At 29.5% G+C, this 20,141-nt stretch overlaps 6 protein-coding genes across 9 annotated transcripts; 3 read left to right on the top strand and 3 right to left on the bottom strand.

Annotated features, from left to right (window-relative positions):
* The first annotated feature begins 107 nt into the window (after positions 1-107).
* Positions 108-1,936, top strand: Ppat-Dpck (Bifunctional Phosphopantetheine adenylyltransferase - Dephospho-CoA kinase). Of its 2 annotated transcripts, XM_075819523.1 has the most exons (2): positions 185-325; positions 384-1,936. In XM_075819523.1, exon 2 carries the CDS (start codon positions 474-476, stop codon positions 1,788-1,790), a length of 1,317 nt encoding a protein of 438 aa, XP_075675638.1. In that variant the 5' UTR covers positions 185-325; positions 384-473; the 3' UTR covers positions 1,791-1,936. The 2 variants fall into 2 exon arrangements, with proteins under 2 accessions (XP_027204851.2, XP_075675638.1); XM_027349050.2 differs by having other exon boundaries at positions 108-1,936.
* On the bottom strand, positions 1,813-3,534 carry Fen1 (Flap structure-specific endonuclease 1). The gene is made up of 2 exons (XM_027349052.2): positions 3,216-3,534; positions 1,813-3,147 (listed from the first exon to the last, which is right to left on the bottom strand). Exons 1-2 carry the CDS (start codon positions 3,441-3,443, stop codon positions 1,924-1,926), a joined length of 1,452 nt encoding a protein of 483 aa, XP_027204853.2. The 5' UTR covers positions 3,444-3,534; the 3' UTR covers positions 1,813-1,923.
* Positions 3,535-3,630: 96 nt separating this feature from the next.
* Positions 3,631-6,575, bottom strand: LOC113798495 (uncharacterized). Its single transcript, XM_027349049.2, has 2 exons — positions 5,334-6,575; positions 3,631-5,259 (listed from the first exon to the last, which is right to left on the bottom strand). Exons 1-2 carry the CDS (start codon positions 6,441-6,443, stop codon positions 3,682-3,684), a joined length of 2,688 nt encoding a protein of 895 aa, XP_027204850.2. The 5' UTR covers positions 6,444-6,575; the 3' UTR covers positions 3,631-3,681.
* A 124-nt stretch (positions 6,576-6,699) lies between these two features.
* Positions 6,700-9,264, top strand: LOC113798497 (uncharacterized). 2 transcript variants are annotated; one of them, XM_075819520.1, is made up of 3 exons: positions 6,700-7,431; positions 7,557-7,684; positions 7,749-9,264. In XM_075819520.1, the coding sequence occupies exons 1-3, from the start codon at positions 7,421-7,423 to the stop codon at positions 9,083-9,085; spliced, it is 1,476 nt and encodes a 491-aa protein (XP_075675635.1). In that variant the 5' UTR covers positions 6,700-7,420; the 3' UTR covers positions 9,086-9,264. The 2 variants fall into 2 exon arrangements, with proteins under 2 accessions (XP_075675635.1, XP_027204852.2); XM_027349051.2 differs by having other exon boundaries at positions 6,700-7,684.
* On the bottom strand, positions 9,115-15,942 carry LOC113798737 (protein Hook homolog 3-like). 2 transcript variants are annotated; one of them, XM_075819519.1, is made up of 6 exons: positions 15,704-15,942; positions 15,544-15,629; positions 13,484-15,473; positions 13,291-13,412; positions 12,000-13,202; positions 9,115-9,443 (listed from the first exon to the last, which is right to left on the bottom strand). In XM_075819519.1, exons 1-5 carry the CDS (start codon positions 15,731-15,733, stop codon positions 13,187-13,189), a joined length of 2,244 nt encoding a protein of 747 aa, XP_075675634.1. In that variant the 5' UTR covers positions 15,734-15,942; the 3' UTR covers positions 9,115-9,443; positions 12,000-13,186. The 2 variants fall into 2 exon arrangements, with proteins under 2 accessions (XP_075675634.1, XP_027205111.2); XM_027349310.2 differs by having other exon boundaries at positions 12,000-13,008.
* A 134-nt stretch (positions 15,943-16,076) lies between these two features.
* Positions 16,077-17,725, top strand: Fdh (alcohol dehydrogenase class-3 Fdh). The gene is made up of 3 exons (XM_027349318.2): positions 16,077-16,246; positions 16,328-16,840; positions 16,902-17,725. The coding sequence occupies exons 1-3, from the start codon at positions 16,223-16,225 to the stop codon at positions 17,511-17,513; spliced, it is 1,149 nt and encodes a 382-aa protein (XP_027205119.2). The 5' UTR covers positions 16,077-16,222; the 3' UTR covers positions 17,514-17,725.
* The last annotated feature ends 2,416 nt before the right edge of the window (positions 17,726-20,141 follow it).

The raw sequence follows: 20,141 nt of genomic DNA, 5'->3' as shown, positions 1-20,141 counted from the left end.
CCCAAAATGAAAAACAAAATCAATTTTTTTTTCGTTAATAAAAATTCATTTCCGTATTTTAAATTATGGCTATATCCACATGAATGATTCTACCCAAATGATGGTTTGTGTTGAACATTTGTACTCAAAACATTCCAATCAGATTTTTTTTTTTTTTTGAAAAAAATCATCTTTTTCACAATACCGGGAAAATACGCACAACAAAAAAGAAAATGTTTCAACATGGTTTGATGATATTAAATTATCGTCCAAAAACGGCCAAATCATTTCTTACTCATGTCGGTTCCTATCTACGATTAGCTAGTGACAAAATTTCCAAAACATTGTATGTATCTTTGGCGTTGAATGATAATAATGTTATTGATTGCCGTAATGATCTGCAGAAAATTGTACCAGCTATCTATGTTGAAGCTCATCGACGTGCACCATTACTTGATGTTCGTGTTCTTCATCATAGTTATTATCGTAACGAAATGATCAGCAAGAAACGATCGCTACAATTTAGACCACAAATATTATTCACTAATGAACAATGGAAAGATGATTTACTTCGACAATATCTTAGTAAATTAAATCTAGCCGATGATCATTCAAACATGTCAATTGTTTCATTATCATCAAATCATTCATCGATATCGGATCCTGTCAATCATGAATCATCTCTTATTTCGGATCAAGTTTATGATAATGTTTGCATCGGTGGTACTTTTGATAATCTTCATAATGGACATAAAATATTATTGTCAACTGCTCAATTGAAATGTAATCGATCATTGACAATAGGTGTGACTAATGAACAAATGTTAACGACAAAAATTTTACCTGAATTAATTGAAAGCTGTGAAAAACGTATACATTCATTGAATCTATATCTGAATGATGTTGATCCATATATTCATTATAATGTCTGTGAAATTTCTGATCCATTTGGACCGGCTATTGTTGATCCAACATTAGAGGCAATAATTGTTAGCGAAGAAACTATTCGTGGTGGCGAAAAAATTAACGAAATTCGTATATCAAAAGGAATGAAACCGTTAAAAATCGATGTGATAAAATTATTACAAGATGATCATAAAGAAAGTGGTGTTGAAGAGAATAAAGTTTCTTCATCTTCTTTGCGTATTCGTAAATTAGGTACATTGCTCAAACCACCGGAACCACGACCAAATTTACCCGATAAACCATATCTTATTGGTTTGACAGGTATGATTGCTAGTGGAAAATCATCAATTGCAAAAAAATTGGAAACATTAGGCGCCGGTATAATCAATGTTGATAAATTGGCTCATAAAACATATCAAAGTTCGGATATGCCAGCTTATAAAAAAATTGTCGAAACATTTGGCAAAGATATTCTGGATGATAATGGTCAAATTAATAGGATTAAATTGGGAAAAATCGTATTCGATGATGAAGCCAAACTAAAATTGCTCAACAGTTTTGTATGGCCCGAAGTACGACGATTATTACAATTAGAAATTGATCAAATGAAAACAAAATATCGGATTATCGTATTGGAAATTGCTCTTTTAATAGAAAATTATCGAATGGATCAAGTACATCAAGTATGGTTAACAATATTAAATCAAAAAGAAGTTGTACGAAGATTAATGGAACGTAATCAGCTTAGTGAATCGGATGCATTGAAAAGAATTGAAAAAATAATGCCATGTAAACAAAAAATGCCATATGCAAATGTTATATTCTGTACACAATGGGAAGAAGAATTTACAATGGAACAAGTGAAACGTGCATGGAAAATGTTGAATGAACAATTTGTTAAATAATCAATAATTTTGATGCGCAATATTTAAATATTTAAACATTTTATTTTATAAATCTTTTCAACTGTTGTTTTATTAAAATATAAATAAATATGAATTGTTTGATCACATTAAAAAATGAGAATCAACAATTATCTCATCGGCCACGACGTCCACGTTTATTATTTGAATTTTTTTTACCATTCGAATTTTTACTATCAATTGGTCGTTTATTAGGACTATTCGATGATGATGGCATCATTTTGAAAAATGTATCGATTCGCGTTTGTGCACCTTTCTGTTTTGATTCTCGTGCACGTTTCAATGATTTTCGTACACGATCTTCATTGAAACCATTTTCAATGCAAAGAAATTGTATCATACCTTCTTCATCGATATCTTTCATTTTTAAATCATTTTCAGTAATTTCATTTACAATAACCAATGGTTGTTGAAATAATTTTCGTGCACCACGAAATGGCCAATTTTCCGGTACCATTTGTTTTTTATTTGTTTTTCCTTTTTTTGGTGAATCATTTTGTTCCATCAAATCTTCATCACCATTATCATCATTATTTTTATCTTCATTTTCATCCTGATCAGAATCGTTATTGTTGAATTTGGAAGCAAATTCATCATCTTCTGCAATATCATTTTCTTGTTTGATTTCGTCAGAAATTTCCATTTTCGGAACAGATTGTTGTTCTTCGACGTTACCATTTTTCTTTACTTCATCATTGTTTTCTTCTTCTTCTTCTTCCTTTTTCGGTTCGATTTTTCGATTACTGTATTCAATTTCAACATCTACATATTCTTCGATACCGAATTTATTTTTCAATATACCTTCAATTGAATCGAATTTTCGTATTAAATCAAGACCTTTTTTACCACCAATACCACGAATATTTGAACAATAATCACAACCCATTAAAATGCTTAAATCTATAAATTGATCTTGGCTAATATCTAAACCGGTAAGAACTTTACCGATTTGATATTCTTTTACTTTTTCATTCTGACCGGAGGTTAAATTTCGTATCAAACGAGGACAACCAAATGTTAATGCATCCATATCTTCAGTTGCAGCAGCATATACAAGATTTTCTTTACATAATTGAGCACATTGAGCTTCAGCTTCAGATGGTGCCTGAACAATTGGTATGCCCAATAATTGTAGTAATCGTTTACAATCATCCGAATGTTTTCTAGTTACTTTCACTAATCGTTTATTAAGTTTTTCAATATCTTCAACATTTTGTAATTCTTTTGCTTCCTCTAATTTATCTTTAGCTTCGGTACGACGTTCAGCACGTTTTTCCAATTCACCGCATTTAAGTTTCGGTGCTTTACCATCAAAAACATAAACTGGTTTGATTCCAGTCTAATATAGATAGATAATTGATTATATAAAATTTGAATCATTTTTCAAATAAACAACAACAAGCATACCTCAAGCAATTTGATTGTTCGATAAAATAAACCGACCAAATGTGAAGTAGTTTCACCTTGTTCATTGGTCATCATATATTCACTACTACGGATGGCAATTAAAAATTGATAGATACACATTGAAGCATCGATAGCAATACGGCGACCAAACAATGATTTTAAATCAATTTCTTTAATCGCTTCCGGTGATACATCGGCTATCAAACGAGAAAGACCAAGAATACCCATTTTGTTTAGTTTTTTTTTGTTTCTTCAAATTTTTCAAATAAATTCAACAAGCATGAAAAAATCGACAAACAAACAAAAAAGAGCGCGCCGTAAAGAAATTCAACTTCATTCAAATAGAATGTTACTTATTTTTTTTTTTTTTTTTTTGTTCAAATAAAATTCATCAATTGACGAAATATTTTAAAACTTAATTTCAATATTTTCGCGCGATTTTTTATCTATTAATGATCTACTTTTCTTATTTCTTTTTAGATTTTTTCGACACAGATTTTGATGATGCCGAAGATTTTGATTTTGACTTGGACGAAGCTGCCGATTTTGATGTCGACTTTGCCGAAGATTTTGATGATGCGCCACTCGCACTTTCGCTTCCACTTTCGGCACCACTATCTTCTCCGCTTGTTGATCCTGATTTGGAAGAAGCTCCGGATTTAGATTTTGACTTAGACGAAGCTCCGGATTTTGATGATGACTTCGAGGATGCTCCGGATTTCGAGGATGAGCCAGAGGCTGAATCACTTTCACCTGCTTCAGAATCGCTTCCCGACTCTTCCCCACTTTCCGCTCCGGATTTGGAAGAAGCTCCGGATTTAGATTTTGACTTAGACGAAGCTCCGGATTTCGATGATGACTTCGAGGATGCTCCGGATTTCGAGGATGAGCCAGAGGCTGAATTACATTCACTTGATTCAGATCCGTCTTCTGACTCTTCTCCACTTTCCGCTCCTGATTTGGACTTAGAAGAAGCTCCGGATTTTGATGATGACTTAGACGAAGCTCCAGATTTCGATGATGACTTCGAGGATGCTCCGGATTTCGAGGATGAACCAGAGGCTGAATCACTTTCACCTGATTCAGAATCGCTTCCCGACTCTTCCCCACTTTCCGCTCCGGATTTCGATGATGACTTCGAGGACGCTCCAGATTTTGATGATGACTTGGACGAAGCTCCGGATTTCGATGATGACTTTGACGAAGCTCCGGATTTCGAGGATGAGCCAGAGGCTGAATCATCTTCACCGGATTCAGAATCGCTTCCCGACTCTTCCCCACTTTCCGCTCCGGATTTCGATGATGACTTCGAGGACGCTCCGGATTTTGATGATGACTTGGACGAAGCTCCGGATTTCGATGATGACTTTGACGAAGCTCCGGATTTCGAGGATGAGCCAGAGGCTGAATCATCTTCACCGGATTCAGAATCGCTTCCCGACTCTTCCCCACTTTCCGCTCCGGATTTCGATGATGACTTCGAGGACGCTCCGGATTTTGACGATGACTTGGACGAAGCTCCGGATTTCGATGATGACTTTGATGATGCTCCAGATTTCGATGATGAACCCGATGTTGAATCACTTTCACCTGATTCAGAATCGCTTCCCGACTCTTCTCCACTTTCCGCTCCGGATTTTGATGATGACTTCGAGGACGCTCCGGATTTTGACGATGACTTGGACGAAGCTCCGGATTTCGATGATGACTTTGATGATGCTCCAGATTTCGATGATGAACCCGATGTTGAATCACTTTCACCTGATTCAGAATCGCTTCCCGACTCTTCTCCACTTTCCGCTCCGGATTTTGATGAGGACTTGGACGAAGCTCCGGATTTTGATGATGACTTTGACGAAGCTCCGGATTTTGATTTTGATTTGCTTGACATTGATTTAGATTTTGATGACATAGATTTTTTCGATGATGCTGTTGAATTAAATCCAGATACTCGACCAAATATATTTGATTTGCCAAAATCAGCACCTTTACCTTTTGCACCTCCTGCAGGTGCATTTTTATCAACAATCATTTTCATTTTAGTCTTTCCATTGAAAATTAGATTTATGATCAATAATATTATAATAACAAAATCATTCAAATTCATTAAATACTTACTTTTTTAGCTTCAGCTAACCATGCACTTTTTTCAATAAAACCAATTGGCATTCTTTCTTCTGCATTTGCTTTCAATATTGCTTTCAATAATTCTTTACCACTTGCTGCTACTGTTAATTTATCAACATTATCAGCAATTTCTTTTTCCAGATCATCAGATTTTGAACCAACATTATATGGATATTCTTTTGATATCATAAAAAAAACAACAGCACCAAATGACCATGTATCGGCTTTGATTGGATCAAATTCTTCTTTTGATGGATCACCATATATTTCTGGTGCCTGATAATTTTTATTATTTTGATTTTCTTTCGGTTCACATGGTGTATAGATAACATCATTTTCGGAAACATCCCAATAAATGATTGCTTTACGAAAATTAGTTATTTTAATAAAATTATCTTTTTGTGCTGGTCTTAATAATATATTGATTGGTTGTATATCACGATGTGCAATACCAATATCACCAAGAAAATCCATACCCTTTAATAATTGAAATGCATATAATGAAATTTGTTTTTCATTCAATGTTTCTTTCTGTACAAATTGTTCTAAATTACCAACTGAACATGCTTCTTGAAATATTTCAATATTATTATCACCATTAACAAATAAATCCCATGTTGCAAGTATTGATTGATGTTTTTTACCTAAATGTCTTAATATTCTTAAATATAATGAATTTGGATCAATACCGGCTTTTGAATCATATACTGTACAACCAAGTGGTTGACCAGGATATTCACTATTTTGTGCTTCAAAATATTGTGAATCATCATCTTTTGAAACAACTTTTGCTTTATCATAGGTAAATTTTTCATAATTAGGATTATTATCAATCGGTAATGCTCCTTTTGTTTTGTTAAGATTTTCAATTTCAGCTTTTAATAAATTTCTCATAAACATTAATTTTCTTAGATCAATATTTGTTTTATATTTTGATGTTATACTTGCATCCGGATCTTTTGATGTCATTTTTTCTGTTTTTTTATTCGAAATAGCAACCGTTCGTAATACTTTATCTTTTTTTGAACTTTTCGAACCAGATTGTGAATCGGATGGTGAATCCGATATACTTGTTGCCATTTGATGATCAAAATAAGGCATAATTAAAATAAGGATTAATTAATTGATTAATTGATGATACAAAAAAGAAAGAATGAGAATAAAAAAACAAAAGTAATCAATCAATATTTTTGTTTTGCCGAAAAATAACTAAAACTAACTATAGTTTGGTTTGGATACAATTTTAGTAAAAAATATTTCCATTTTTATATAGCCAGTTACCGAAGCCAAAAAAAAATTCAAAAAATTCAAAAATATAATTAACATTTTAATTTAATTTTACGGTAGATGGCATATACTTCGGCAAAGTTAATGGCCAATTATAATAATCATCATCATTTTTTTGGGGCTTAACCGAGCCATCAAAAATGAAAACACTGTATGACCACCACCACCACCACCGCCGACGGATGATGATCGATGGCTCAATTATTATTATTATTATTTTACAACCCAATCCGTCTGATGTTGTTATTCTGCTTACCGATGAATTGAATATTTCATTCATTCATTCGCATACACCAGCAAGAGAGTAACCAAAAAAACAGGATTTTTCTTCTTTTCTTCATTCCATTGTTTAATGATGATGAAATATACATTCATTTGAACAAGAACAGAAAAGAAGAAAAATGTTGCTTTGATGTTACAAAACAACCAAGAAACAAAACAAAACGAAAATAATGATAATAATCAACAACAAAATTATATGAGAAAAAAAAAGGCCAAAAAAGAATTTCGTTCATTCATACGAATGGAATGTTACCACACAAAAAAAAATGTTCATCAAACAACATGATGATGATGAAAATCATTTATTAAATCAATTGATTGATTGATCGATCAAACAAAAAAAAATGATTAATTTCCTGTTGTGTTTATTGCCATGACTAATTTGTTTTTTTTGTGATTATTTTGTTTTTTTGTTTTTTTTTCAAAAATATGATATCCAAAATAGAAACATTTCCGATTATGAATTGTTCAATTGTTGTGTGTTTGAGTGATCAGTATTACAAAAAAAAATGAAAATTATGTAATTGTGAATCATGAAATTCAAATCAGATTTAAATTAAATTTGTTAATTATTTTTAAATCATTATTGTTAATGTAATTCTTTATAATTTTTATATAATAAATGATAATAATGATCAATAATAGTAATACTCAACAAAATTCTGCAACAACAACAACTACAACTAATCAACAACAACAACCATGGATGAATATGCCGATTACATTACGAACAAATCAGATTTTGTTTGAAAATCGTGATGTACAACGTGCTGGTAAGTTTTTTTTTGTTTTGTTTGTTTGGTTTATCAATTATTCAATGTATGTGTTCTATTAAAGGTTGGCTAAAATATATACCGTTTGCGGAAAAATATTCATCATCCGATGATCATAAATTCTGGGTTGTATTCGCTGTATATGGATCTCAAACACCGTATCTAGAATTCTATCAAAAAAGACAATTAAATCATCAACAACAACCACAATCGGATGGACCGGTATCAAAACATTCATTATTAAATTGTCGCCATATAAACGCTGTGATCGAAACAAATTCTGATGAAAGGCATAATGAATTTTCAATAACATTATCAACACATGTGATACGTTTGGCTGCTGATACTGATGAAGTTATGTGGGATTGGATTGGTTCATTACGAACAAAATTGATTGAAATGAAAATTCTACAACCGACAGAAAATTTCTATTCAAAAAGTCCAATATTACCTCCTCGACGGCCAATAATTAATAATTCTGATACTCAAAATATAGTTCAAAATTCATCGGATGAACTTTATGAACCAATATTCAATATAACCAATGAAATTCAACGAATGTCAATGAATCAAAATTCGACAATGATGATAATGCCAGCTGATGAAGGTCCACCACCTTATGAATGTATTTTTACTAATAATCCAACAACATCGCATAATATAAATCAATCGGGTAATGGTGGAATTGTTCATCGACCATCATTTCGTGAAATGCAAGTTGAAAAATTTCAAAAAGAAATGCAACAATTAAATGGTGTTACATTGAAAGTAAGAAAAAAAGATTGTTACAATGCAATTGCATTTGTTGATATTGAACCATATGGTATATTTATTGCCGGTTGGAAACAACGTGATCATCCTTATCTACATAATACTTTTCATATTGGTGATCAATTGATTAGTATCAATGAAATGGCAATTGAATCGGCACAACAAGCTAAACAATTTATTAAACAATCAACAACAAATTTAGATTTTATTATACGTCGTGTACCATTTGGACAAATATATTGTCTTAAACGTTTATTTGATGGTGAAGATTTAGGATTGATACGTGAAAAAGGTACAGCCCGAATAATACGTGTAATGGAAAAAAGTGTTGCTGAACGTTGTGGTTTTGATTCTCATTGTCATTATTATCCGGGTAATAATGATGATGATGGTAGAATTGTTGAATCACCATCATCAACAACAATGAATATAAACGATCAACAGAATTGGTTTATAACCGAAATCAATAATCGTCCATTGAATTTATTTTTTAAAAATAATGAAATTGAAAGCCGTTTAAATGCTATTGGTAAAGAGATATCCATCTTAGTACAACCATTTGGTTTTATTAAACGATTAAAACGACAATTAAAATTGTTTAAACATTATAAAGATTATATTGTGCAATGAGAGACAAAATGTTATAAAAAAAAATTGAATAAAAGTTAAAAATTTTTTAATTATATCATCATTTTTTTTAAAAGTAATTAATTTTTCAGGGAAATACAATAATAATAATAATGTTTTTTGATGTTTTTGTTTTTTAAAATAAAATTTTTAAAATTTAATTTTTTTTTTTTTTTTGGTGTGTAAAATGAAATCATACCGCGGTTTACGATTGATGATTGGTTGTTGTTGATGAAAAAAGGGAAAAAAGGATTTGAATGGTGGTGGTGGTGGTAATGGTGATGGTGAACCATAACTGTTTTTTTTTGTTCGTAAAACAAATCATCCATTAATCGATCGATCCAATGTTTGGTATTTACATCTGAAATGAGAATCGAAAAATATTAAGAATTTTTTTTAAATGAAAGTAAAAAATTAACTGTTTTTTTTAATGAATGGGTTAAGGGAAAACTTTTCAATCATACAAAGAACTACAATTTATGAAGGTTTTTTTTGCTTGTTTTCGAATCATTCGATTCAAAAAAAATGGATGAAATGCATTTTGTATTGATTTTTGTTGTTGTCAACTATTTTCGATGGACATTGATGATGATGATGGTGTTGATTATCGTAGGTTCATAGGTTCATTCATTCATTTCGTCATCGTTCGTTGATCTACCAGAAACCAACATAAATGGTCCATAATAAACCCAACAATAATAATAGAATCAAATAATTTACTATTAAACTTTTTGCTTCTTTTTCTTGCATCTGTTCAACAATAGATGAACGACGACGTTCCGTTCTTCGTTCGGCCATTTTTTGTTGTTGTATGGTTTTGGTTAATTTATGAAAAATTCTATTGTTGCGTAGGTGTTAAATGATGATTATAATAAATCAATCGATCAAATATGTGGAATCGGATTAAATAATCTTAAATAATAATAAGATTTATCCGTTTGTTATTAACACAATTCTTTCACAACAAAAAACATAGATTTTTTTGTTTTGTTTTGTTTTGTTTGTTTGGTATGGATATATTATAAATCCTCACTACGAAATCAATGTCGAATATAAGAAAGATTCGTTGTTGCGAATATTATACAAAAAAAACGAATCTGTTTTTTATTTTTTGTCACATCAATATCTTCGTCAACATCAATATGGCATAAATATAATAGAACTTTTCTTTGAAGAATGAAAAAAAAGCAACGACTAGATCATCATCAAAATAGAAAGAATATTCTTGATGATCATCTAGTGGTTTATCCTGTAAAGTTGTTTAATTCTCTTATATTTTTACTTCTTTGAACAGAATTTTTTTTTCTCTGGTTTGTCATGGTTTATCATTCTTTTTTCTTGATCCTATCCTCTCTTTTTCTTTCGGATTAATTCACAGTGAAAAATTGGAATAAAAATGATAATTATAGCCACAAACACACACAATACATGTACACAAATTTTTTCGTTCTGGCTTGTTTTTTTTTCATTGTCCCCTTTTTTTCTCTGTTTTTCTTCACTTTTTTTCTTCACAAATTCTTTAATTCTTTTTAATTATGATGCTATAAGATCAGATCAGTGAGAATGTATGTGTGGATATGCAATATATAAAAATATATACTTCAACCATGATGATTTACATTTTTTTCTCCTCAAAACATCATTTGTCTTTTTTTTACTGCTTCTTAATAGAAGAAAAAAATGTTTTACATATGCCATCATCATCATCATCATCATCATCATGACGATTCTTTATTTCTTTTTTAAACTTAATTTCGGATTAATGTTTGAACAAATTATGATGATGATGATGGTTGATGGTTGATTATGTTTGTGTTGATGATATTCATTCTTTATTTTTTCATTTCTTAGAAATTTTTTTTTTCTTTCTTCGTAAAATTAGAATGACGAAAAAAACCGAAAGAGTAAGAGAAAAGCTAAAAACTATATATAGGAAAAATATTCATAGAATATGGACTAAATAATTTTTTTTTGTTTCTTTGGTGTGGAAAAATATTTCAATGTCAAATGATAAACAGTGATGATTAAATGAAAATGTCAGAAGCATTATAGAATTTTTTTAGTGAGAGAATGTTAATTTAGATAGGAAACGAATATATTTTTGACTTTTTAAAAGAAAATATTGATTATAGATTGATTTGTTCATCAGGAATGAATTGAAAACGAATAATATTTGATATTGAAATTTTCGCTATGGCAAAAAAAACTTTTGAGAAAAAATTTATAGAATCTAAATTTAGCTTTGATTAATATTATGGTCGATTGATGATAAACAGCAACAACAACAGAAAAAAAATGATGATAATTAACCTAATAATAATAATAATAATAATAATCATCATTGGAGAAGGAGAAGGAGAAAAAAAACTTGATGACGTTGAAACAACAAAAATAATAAAAATGAAAATAAAAATCGGCAAAAACAGAAAAAATTTGTCAGGCAAACAACAACAATGGCAAAATTTTGCCATCAAAATCACGAACATCACGAAAAAGAATGTTAACATTGGAATCGTTTGGGAAAATAATTAGGCAAAATGATTAAGATTTTCGTAATTTTTTTTTTTTTGAAAAATAAAATAAAGAGTACAAATGAAGCACATCCATTATTATTTTTTCTTGAAAATGATGATAATTGATGATAATCAATGATCCATTCAATGATTTTCGGAATTTTTTTTTTGTCGTTGAAAAGATTCGATTCTATTTTGACATAAATACATGTTTGTTTTTGTTTTATTCGGTGTGTAAATAGTAGTAGATGTAGTTGATCATCATGGTCTAATGATCAACGACAAATGGATGATAATGAACAACAACAACAAAAAAAAGGATAAAACAAACACCGAAATTTAGGTTGAATGAATTCGGAAATATTTTTTCGAAAACCAGCAAAACAAAACAAAAAAAAACTTACCCCGGTATAAATGATCCATAATATCACTAATAATAAGATAAGAATGATGTAATTTGATATTAAACTTTGACCTTCATGCATTTTTTTAGTTTGTTTGTTAGTTTATTTTGGTAAATTTTGATTTCAAAAAAATTAATTAATTTACAATTTAACAATTTTGATGAACAAACTTTAATGAAGATTTTTTTTTGGAAATAAAATTTTTTAAATAAAAATTCATGGAAACAACCGAAAAAATTGTCGTATTTTGATTTGTTTTGTTATTTTTGTTTTCAAAATTTCTGTTTTTAAATACAGAGAAAAAAAATACTTATCACTTTTTTCCCTTGTTTATTTATTATTTTAGGCAAATTTAAATCTTGTGGGTAGTGTCGGGTGTCGGGAGGGGGGAATGGTGGAGATTTAAATATTTTTTTAGGTGAAAATTAAAGTCAAAAAAAAACAAAAAAACAACAGCAGCAGCAGCAGCAGCGGAAAAAAACGCAAACATGAAATTCTGTATTCCACAAATTCCATGTATTTCTCAATGTTATGGTTGATCTGACATTATCATCATCATCGTTATTATTCCGGATTCTGATGACTGAACAATAGATTCATGTCACACCGAGAGAGAGTGAGAGACAAGTCCAAAATTTGAATGAATTTTTTATTCCAAAAATAACTTTTATTCACAATTCTGTTATTGAATTGAATTCTTGATTTTTTTTTCTTTTGAATTTTAATTTTTTTCAATCAAATCAGAATAAAATGACATACAAAATAATGATTTCAAAATAAAAATGAGGAAAATTAAAATTAAAATCATTTTGACATTGTATAATGTGTGTTTGTGTGTTGTGCGCGAGTGTATAATACAGAATTATTATCATTTTTTCGTTGTTGTTGTCTGAAAATATTCTGTGCAATGAATATGATTGCACTAATTTTATGAATCAGGATTAATGAATGATGATGATGAAGATGAAAAAAAATCCTGGGTTAATTCGGTGATCTTTGAAACCAATGTCTGAATGATGAAATTATTTTGTTTGTTTGTTTGTTTTCACAGAATATAGGAAAAAAAAGATAGAAATTAATTCATCATTTTGGTTAATTTGTCGATACGAAAACCAAAAAAAAACGAGCAAACATAATATTATTAAACTCTTTTAGTTCATGAATGATCATTATTACCATGCAAATATTCATTCAACTAAATCACTAATGAACAAACAAAATCAAAATTAAAAAAAATTAAAAAAAATCAAATAACAAAAATTTAATTTTAAAAAAATAAATAATTAAATACCTGGATGGAATAATAAATTTTCTTGAACTAGCCTGTCGTTGTCGAGATAGGAATGTTGTATTTGATGGAAAATTATTCGAATAGATACGATCTTCGGCCGCTTTTCGTTGTAGATTGAATGTCTGAAATATTTCAATTGTAAATTTATTAAAAATTTTCTATATCGATGATAAAAAAAGAAACAGAAACTTACCATTGTATGAAAACTGACCGACATTAATCGTTCTTCAATATCACGGAATGCATTCTTTTGTTCAAAATCTTGACGAATTTTTTCCAATTCAATATCTTTTTCATGACATTGATGACGCCAATATTCAACATCATCAGGTCCTTTTGTTGATGATGAAGTGCCCACACCAGCACCAGCATCTAATGGTAATGATGTACTGGATATTTTTGCATTAATCATATGTGTTTCCAGAATACCATATGTTTCTTTTGCTTTATTTAAATGTTTTTTAAATCGTTCTTCACGTTCGGCTATTTCTTCATTCTTTTTCTCTAACATTGTTTTCAAATTATTATTTTCAATTTGTAATTCTTTTAATTTAGATTTATATTGTGCATTCGTATTACTACCGCCATTACCATTATCCATTTCAATCATTAAATCGGGTATTTCTTTTAAACGTCCTTCTAATTCAATAATTTTCTGTGAATTTAAACGATTTTCTTTTTCCAATTTGTTGACTCTATTTTTTTCATCATCAAGTTGTGATTCAAGTAAACGTATACGTTCATCATTAGAATTTTTCAATTCTTTTCTTAGTTTTTCATTTTCATATTCTAAACGAATAATTTTTTCATTTTCATTTGCCAAATTTTTTGTATCATTATTATTATTATTATTATTATTCACATTTGATATTAAATTATTTCTTGTATTGTATAAATGGTTTGAAGAATTTGTTGCCGTAATTGTTGATAAATCCATATCAATACTTGGACCATTCATCAAACCGGAATCATTATTTCGTTGTAATTGTGTGATTTCCGTACGAATTTTTTCCATTTCTAGTTGCATTTTTTCTTTTTCCTGTACAATATCATTATATTTTTTATATATACGTTTTAATTCATCTTCTATTTTATCGGCACGAAATGTTTCTTCATTTACTTTTGCTCGTAATTCATCACGTTGTTTTTTTATTAAATCTAATTGATTTTTATAAACAGATATTGATTTTTTATCCTCTTCTAATTCACAAATCTGTTTGATTAATGATGCATTACGTTCTTCAATAATTTTCATTTGTTTTTTATATTCATGATATTCTTCTAATTTTTTCTTCTGTATTTCATTAATATTTTTACATTTAATAATTTCTTCATTTAAATATTTTAGTCGATCTAATTCATCACGATCATGTTTAAATTCATTTAATTTTGTTTGCAATTGATCTAATTGTAATAAAATTTTTTGATATTCTTTTTCTTTAATTTCTAATTGTATTTTATAATCTTCTTTTTGTTCTTCCATACGGCTTAATTCTAATTGAGCTGCATTCAATTGACCATTTAATCGTTGAAATAGATTTTCATTTTCAATCGAATCAAATGGTCGTTGATTCGATGATGATCCCCAAATATTTTTCGATAGTTTTTCCGATAATTTTTCATTCTCTTGTTTAAGATTACGTTTTTCATCTTCCAATTTTGCAATGGTAGATTCAAGATCTGAACATCGTTGCATAGCATTTTCTTTCAATACATGTACCATTGATAATTCTTCTCGTATTCGATTAAATTCTTCAATCGTATGTTGACGATCAATAGGAAAATTCACATCCGATGTAAATTGTAACGATTGATTGGATGTAATTCCAGCATTAGTATTTTCTTCAAAATTTTCCAATTCATCAATAGCAATTTTTAATGCCTGTTTGACCTGCAGACTTAATGTGGTCATAATTTCAATGTGTTTTTCTTTATTAACACAATTAATGGCACAACCTAATATCAATTGAAGTAATTTGCCTAAACTAGCAAGATTATAATCACGTGCTATTGCTTCTAAATCTGGTTGTAATTTATCTGGTACTGTACGATCCAAAACTTCACCATAATAATCAACAATACGAAGATAAATACGTCGAAGATTCGATACACGAAGAAACCAATTGTTTCCACATTCATTTTCTATTTTAGATAATATTTCAGTGGAAAAATATTCCGGTGCACTATATATTTTCGAAAATGGAATCATAGTCAAAAAAAAGTCTAACTCCCAAAATCCAATGAAATACTTACATTTGAACTAAGGCATGAGTAATGGCTACACCATCACAAAGATCTTGTGGTTTTTCACATTTACCTTTTAGATCAAAAGTTTTGAGCTATATTTAAATCGTACAATTGAGAAAAAAACAATGGATTATTTTCATTTTTTTCATCAAAAGAATCAAATTACCCATTGGAAAAGACAAATGGTTAGATCCATTTTTTTGCAAATAATTAATCGTTTTTTTAAAAATCAAGATTATATCACACAACTATAATGATGGACGATATACCGTCAGAATTTTACAAAAAAAAATTGCACATAATTTGTAATTATTTTTATAAATTTTTATAAATATAAACGGATCGACGCGTCGATCTGTTGAGCATTTGTCTGTTTGTTTTGACAATGAAACAGATTTTTTTTTCGGGTATTCGATATCCATTGTGATCCATATGATCCTTTTCGGTTGATATAGGAATATTGGATAAAATTGACATACATTCGATTGAAGCATGATCAATGATATTCAGTTGTGTGATAATGTTTCATTGATTATTATCAATTAACCAAAATCAAATTATTTGCTGATTAGAAAATCAAATATATATTGAAAATCATTTCCAATTTCAACAATATTATCATTGGTTTTATTTTTGACTTTGTTTCTATCTAAATTTGTTTGATTGAATTACTTGAACAAATAAAATGTCTTCATCAACAGTTGGTAAAGTTAGTGTGTAGAATTTTTCTTTTTTTTTAAAAAATAAATTCTATAAATTGTAATTTATTGATTATATTTTGCATTGATAGGATATTGAATGCTATGCTGCCGTTGCATGGGAAGCTAAAAAACCTTTATCGATCGAAAAGGTTACTGTTGCACCGCCCAAAGCTGGCGAAGTTCGTGTTCGCATTGATTTTACCGGTGTTTGTCATACAGATCAATATACATTAAGTGGTATCGATCCAGAAGGATTATTTCCATGTATTTTAGGCCATGAAGGTGCCGGTATTGTCGAAAGTATTGGTGAAGGTGTAACATCGGTAAAACCCGGTGATACAGTTATTCCATGCTATATTCCTCAATGTGATGATTGTAAATTTTGTCGAAGCTCAAAAACTAATCTTTGTTCAAAGATTCGTAATACTCAAGGTAAAGGTGTCATGCCTGACGGAACATCTCGTTTTACTTGCAATGGTAAAATTCTTTATCATTTTATGGGTGTATCAACATTCAGCCAATACACTGTTGTGGCTGAAATTTCATTGGCCAAAATTAATCCTAAAGCACAATTAAAAAGTGTTTGTCTGTTGGGTTGTGGTGTAAGTTATTTAAATGTGGTTTTATCCAATTTGCAGTCTTAATTTGCTATTTTTGTTCCAGATTTCCACCGGATATGGAGCTGCATTGAATTCGGCAAACGTTGAAAAAGATTCAACAGTGGCCGTTTTTGGATTGGGTACAGTTGGTTTGGCTGCAATTTTTGGTGCTAAAAAACGAGGTGCAAGAGAAATCATCGGTATCGATATTAATCCTAAAAAAGAAGTTAATGCAAAAAAATTTGGTTCAACTCGTTTTGTAAATCCAAAAGATTATCCCGATCGACCAATACAAGATGTTTTAATCGAAATGACTGATGGTGGATTGGATTATACATTCGAATGTGTGGGCAATGTTCATTTGATGCGTTCGGCATTGGAAGCTTGTCATAAAGGTTGGGGTACATCAGTCATTATTGGTGTTGCCGGTAGTGGACAAGAAATCAGTACAAGACCATTTCAATTGGTTACTGGTCGTGTATGGAAAGGTTCTGCATTTGGTGGATGGAAATCACGACAATCTGTACCAAAATTAGTTGAAGAATATATGAATGGTGAATTAATGGTCGATGAACATATTACACATTCAGTTGGTTTAAATGACATAAACAAAGCATTAGATCTGATGCATTCGGGTGAATCATTACGAGTGGTCGTCGATCTTTCAAAATTGTAATTTTTTTTTGGCTTGTTTGCTTATTTGTTTGTTTTTTATATTTTCTTTTTTTTAAATTCTATATCCAACACATTCAAATCTACCAGCAACAACAGTACAATTGTAAAGTGATAATAGAAAAAAAAAACCAACCAAAGTGCACAATATAGAGAAAATTATAGCGCATATATGCGCGATAATCAATCAAAATCAATAAAATGAATCTTGTGAAATTCTTTTTTTCTATTCCATTAACACATAATTTGATATAGTAAACATGTTTTGAAGAAGAAAAAAAATACCAGAATATCACACACAAAATTGATTTGAATCTGAAATGATTTTTTTTCCCTTCCACTGTCTTTCACTTGTCATTATATCAGTGTTGTTGTTGTTGTTGTTTGAATGTTTCGAAATAATTTTCTGTTTATTTTCAAAAAAAAAGAAACAGGCAAATTAAATTTTCATTCCATTCATTCATTCTTGATAATGATCATTGACAACATTGGAACAAAAAAAAAGATTATTCGACAGATTTGTTTATTTGTTTGTCTGTCGGTTGTTGTTGTTGTTGTTTTTTTTTTCGTTCGGTATTTTGAGTGTTGGTAACATCATCAACGAGAATCGTAATTGAAATAAATTTCATTGGTATTTGTTCGGTTAATGTCTATATGATGATGATGATGAAGATGACAGGAAATTGTAAACAGAGTGAAAAGAAAAAAACTTTCACAATATGATTGGAAAAATCAGAAATCAAGTTTTGTGGAAATGTTTCTGTTCTTTCTTTTTGTTTGTTTTGTTTTGTTTTGTTTTCTTGTTTAATCGATTTCAGATCGAAAAGATTATAATAAAACCGAAAAGAAATTTGCATCCTTTTTCTTTTGTTGTTGATTTTTGATCGAATAAAATGTTTTCCGGAAATAATTAACGACGGTGAAGCGAGAATGTTTCTGGAAAAATTGTTCCAAAATTTCACAATCAAGTTTACATAATCAGTTGAATCATTGAATGAGTCTTTTTTTTCAATGCATCAGCATAATGATGATCATATCATCATTACGATTCTTGATTAATTTTTCTATTTATTCAAGACAAAAATCCATAGAAATTAAATGTCGAACCAAAAAAAAAGTGTTATAAAAACAAAATCAAGAGATAAAAAAACGAACGAAACAAAACAAAAAAAAATCTAATTAAATTAAAATGGAAAAATAATTATTTCTAATGAACAACGCTCGATTATATCCAAAATGTCTTCTAAAAAAGTTTTTTGATCCAATGATGTTTTCTGCTTTCAAATATATATTTTTTTTTCTGGCTTTTGGATATTCATTAATGTTTATAAATGATAAATAAATGATGAATGACTTTGAAGATGATGATGAAGAAGAAGAAAAGTTTTTGTAGAAAGAGAGAGAGAGAGAGAGAGAGAGAGAAATACCAGAATCGTCTTTCTTGATTCAAAATTGTAATTCGATTTCATTTATGATTCGAAAACAAAAACAAAAATTGATGAATTCTTTTCTATAGACACCCAAACAGGAAACAATGATGAAATAGGATCATTCGATCTTCGATACTCACTCGATTTACGAAAAAATGATTGATTAGATTTTCTGTTCTTTATATATTTAACCGAAAATTTTTTTACTTTCATTCCATTTTCATATTCACTTTCATGATATTGATTTTCACTCTTTTTCTTACACCAAAAAAACTTATCTATTTCCAATTCACAATAAACTCAATTCTACAAACCGTTTTTCCTTCTTCCAAATCTCACACACCAACGCAAATGTTTTTCCCAATAAGTAAATTATCGAATAAATTTCTTGATCCAAGAACCAAATACAAAGTTAATAATGATCAACCACAATCAGCAGCCTAAAATCAAATAAATAAATCAGATCAAATCAATTTTTTTTTTTGCTTTTCTCTCTGCATCTCTAGAAAATGATAAATCGATCCGAATGAAAAATATTTTTCAATATTCTAAGCCACCATCAACACCGACAAAATATTCACTTAAACTCTTGAATTTTTATGAGAAAAAAATTGCTCAAATCAATCAAAACTACCATAAACAATAAAGCCAACGAAACAATGAAAAAAATTAAGAAAAGAAAAAATTAAGAAAAGAAACATCACCAAGCAACAAAAACAAAATCTAAAACAATTTCATGAATTTACTCGCTCGGATAAAGAAAAGAATCCAATATGCCTAACCTTCTATTGTCAAAATAGTTGATGGAAATCATGTCAAAATTGTTTTGTTTTGTTCTGTTGTTCGAAAAGGTTGATGATTCCTTTTTTTGTTCCAAACTTGGTTGTATGTGTCATTCTGGACCTCATTTAATTCAATGAAGTGTGTGTGTGTGTGTTCCATTTATTAAATTAGTTACAAAAAACAACAGCAGAAAAATGTTTGAAAAAAACAACAACATATTCTATTCATTCGAATTTCTATTCATTTTTTTTTTTGCTTCATTGTTTTCATTGTCAAGAATATTCTGAAGCCTATTCTCTCTCTCTCACTCCTTGTCCTTTGTTCTGCCTGGTCAACACCATTCATGATCCAATATCAACCAAACAGCAGCAGCCAGCAGTTTTATTGTTACAGAATATTCTCTTATTATCATTATTATT

Source organism: Dermatophagoides pteronyssinus, unplaced genomic scaffold (genome assembly GCF_027571235.1).
Source record: "Dermatophagoides pteronyssinus isolate colony J.1.1.1.1 unplaced genomic scaffold, Derpt_VIB-CSIC_2022.12 sq0004, whole genome shotgun sequence".
In the NCBI taxonomy this organism is placed as follows: Eukaryota; Metazoa; Arthropoda; class Arachnida; order Sarcoptiformes; family Pyroglyphidae; genus Dermatophagoides; species Dermatophagoides pteronyssinus.
This window is presented reverse-complemented; position numbering and strand designations above follow the sequence as displayed.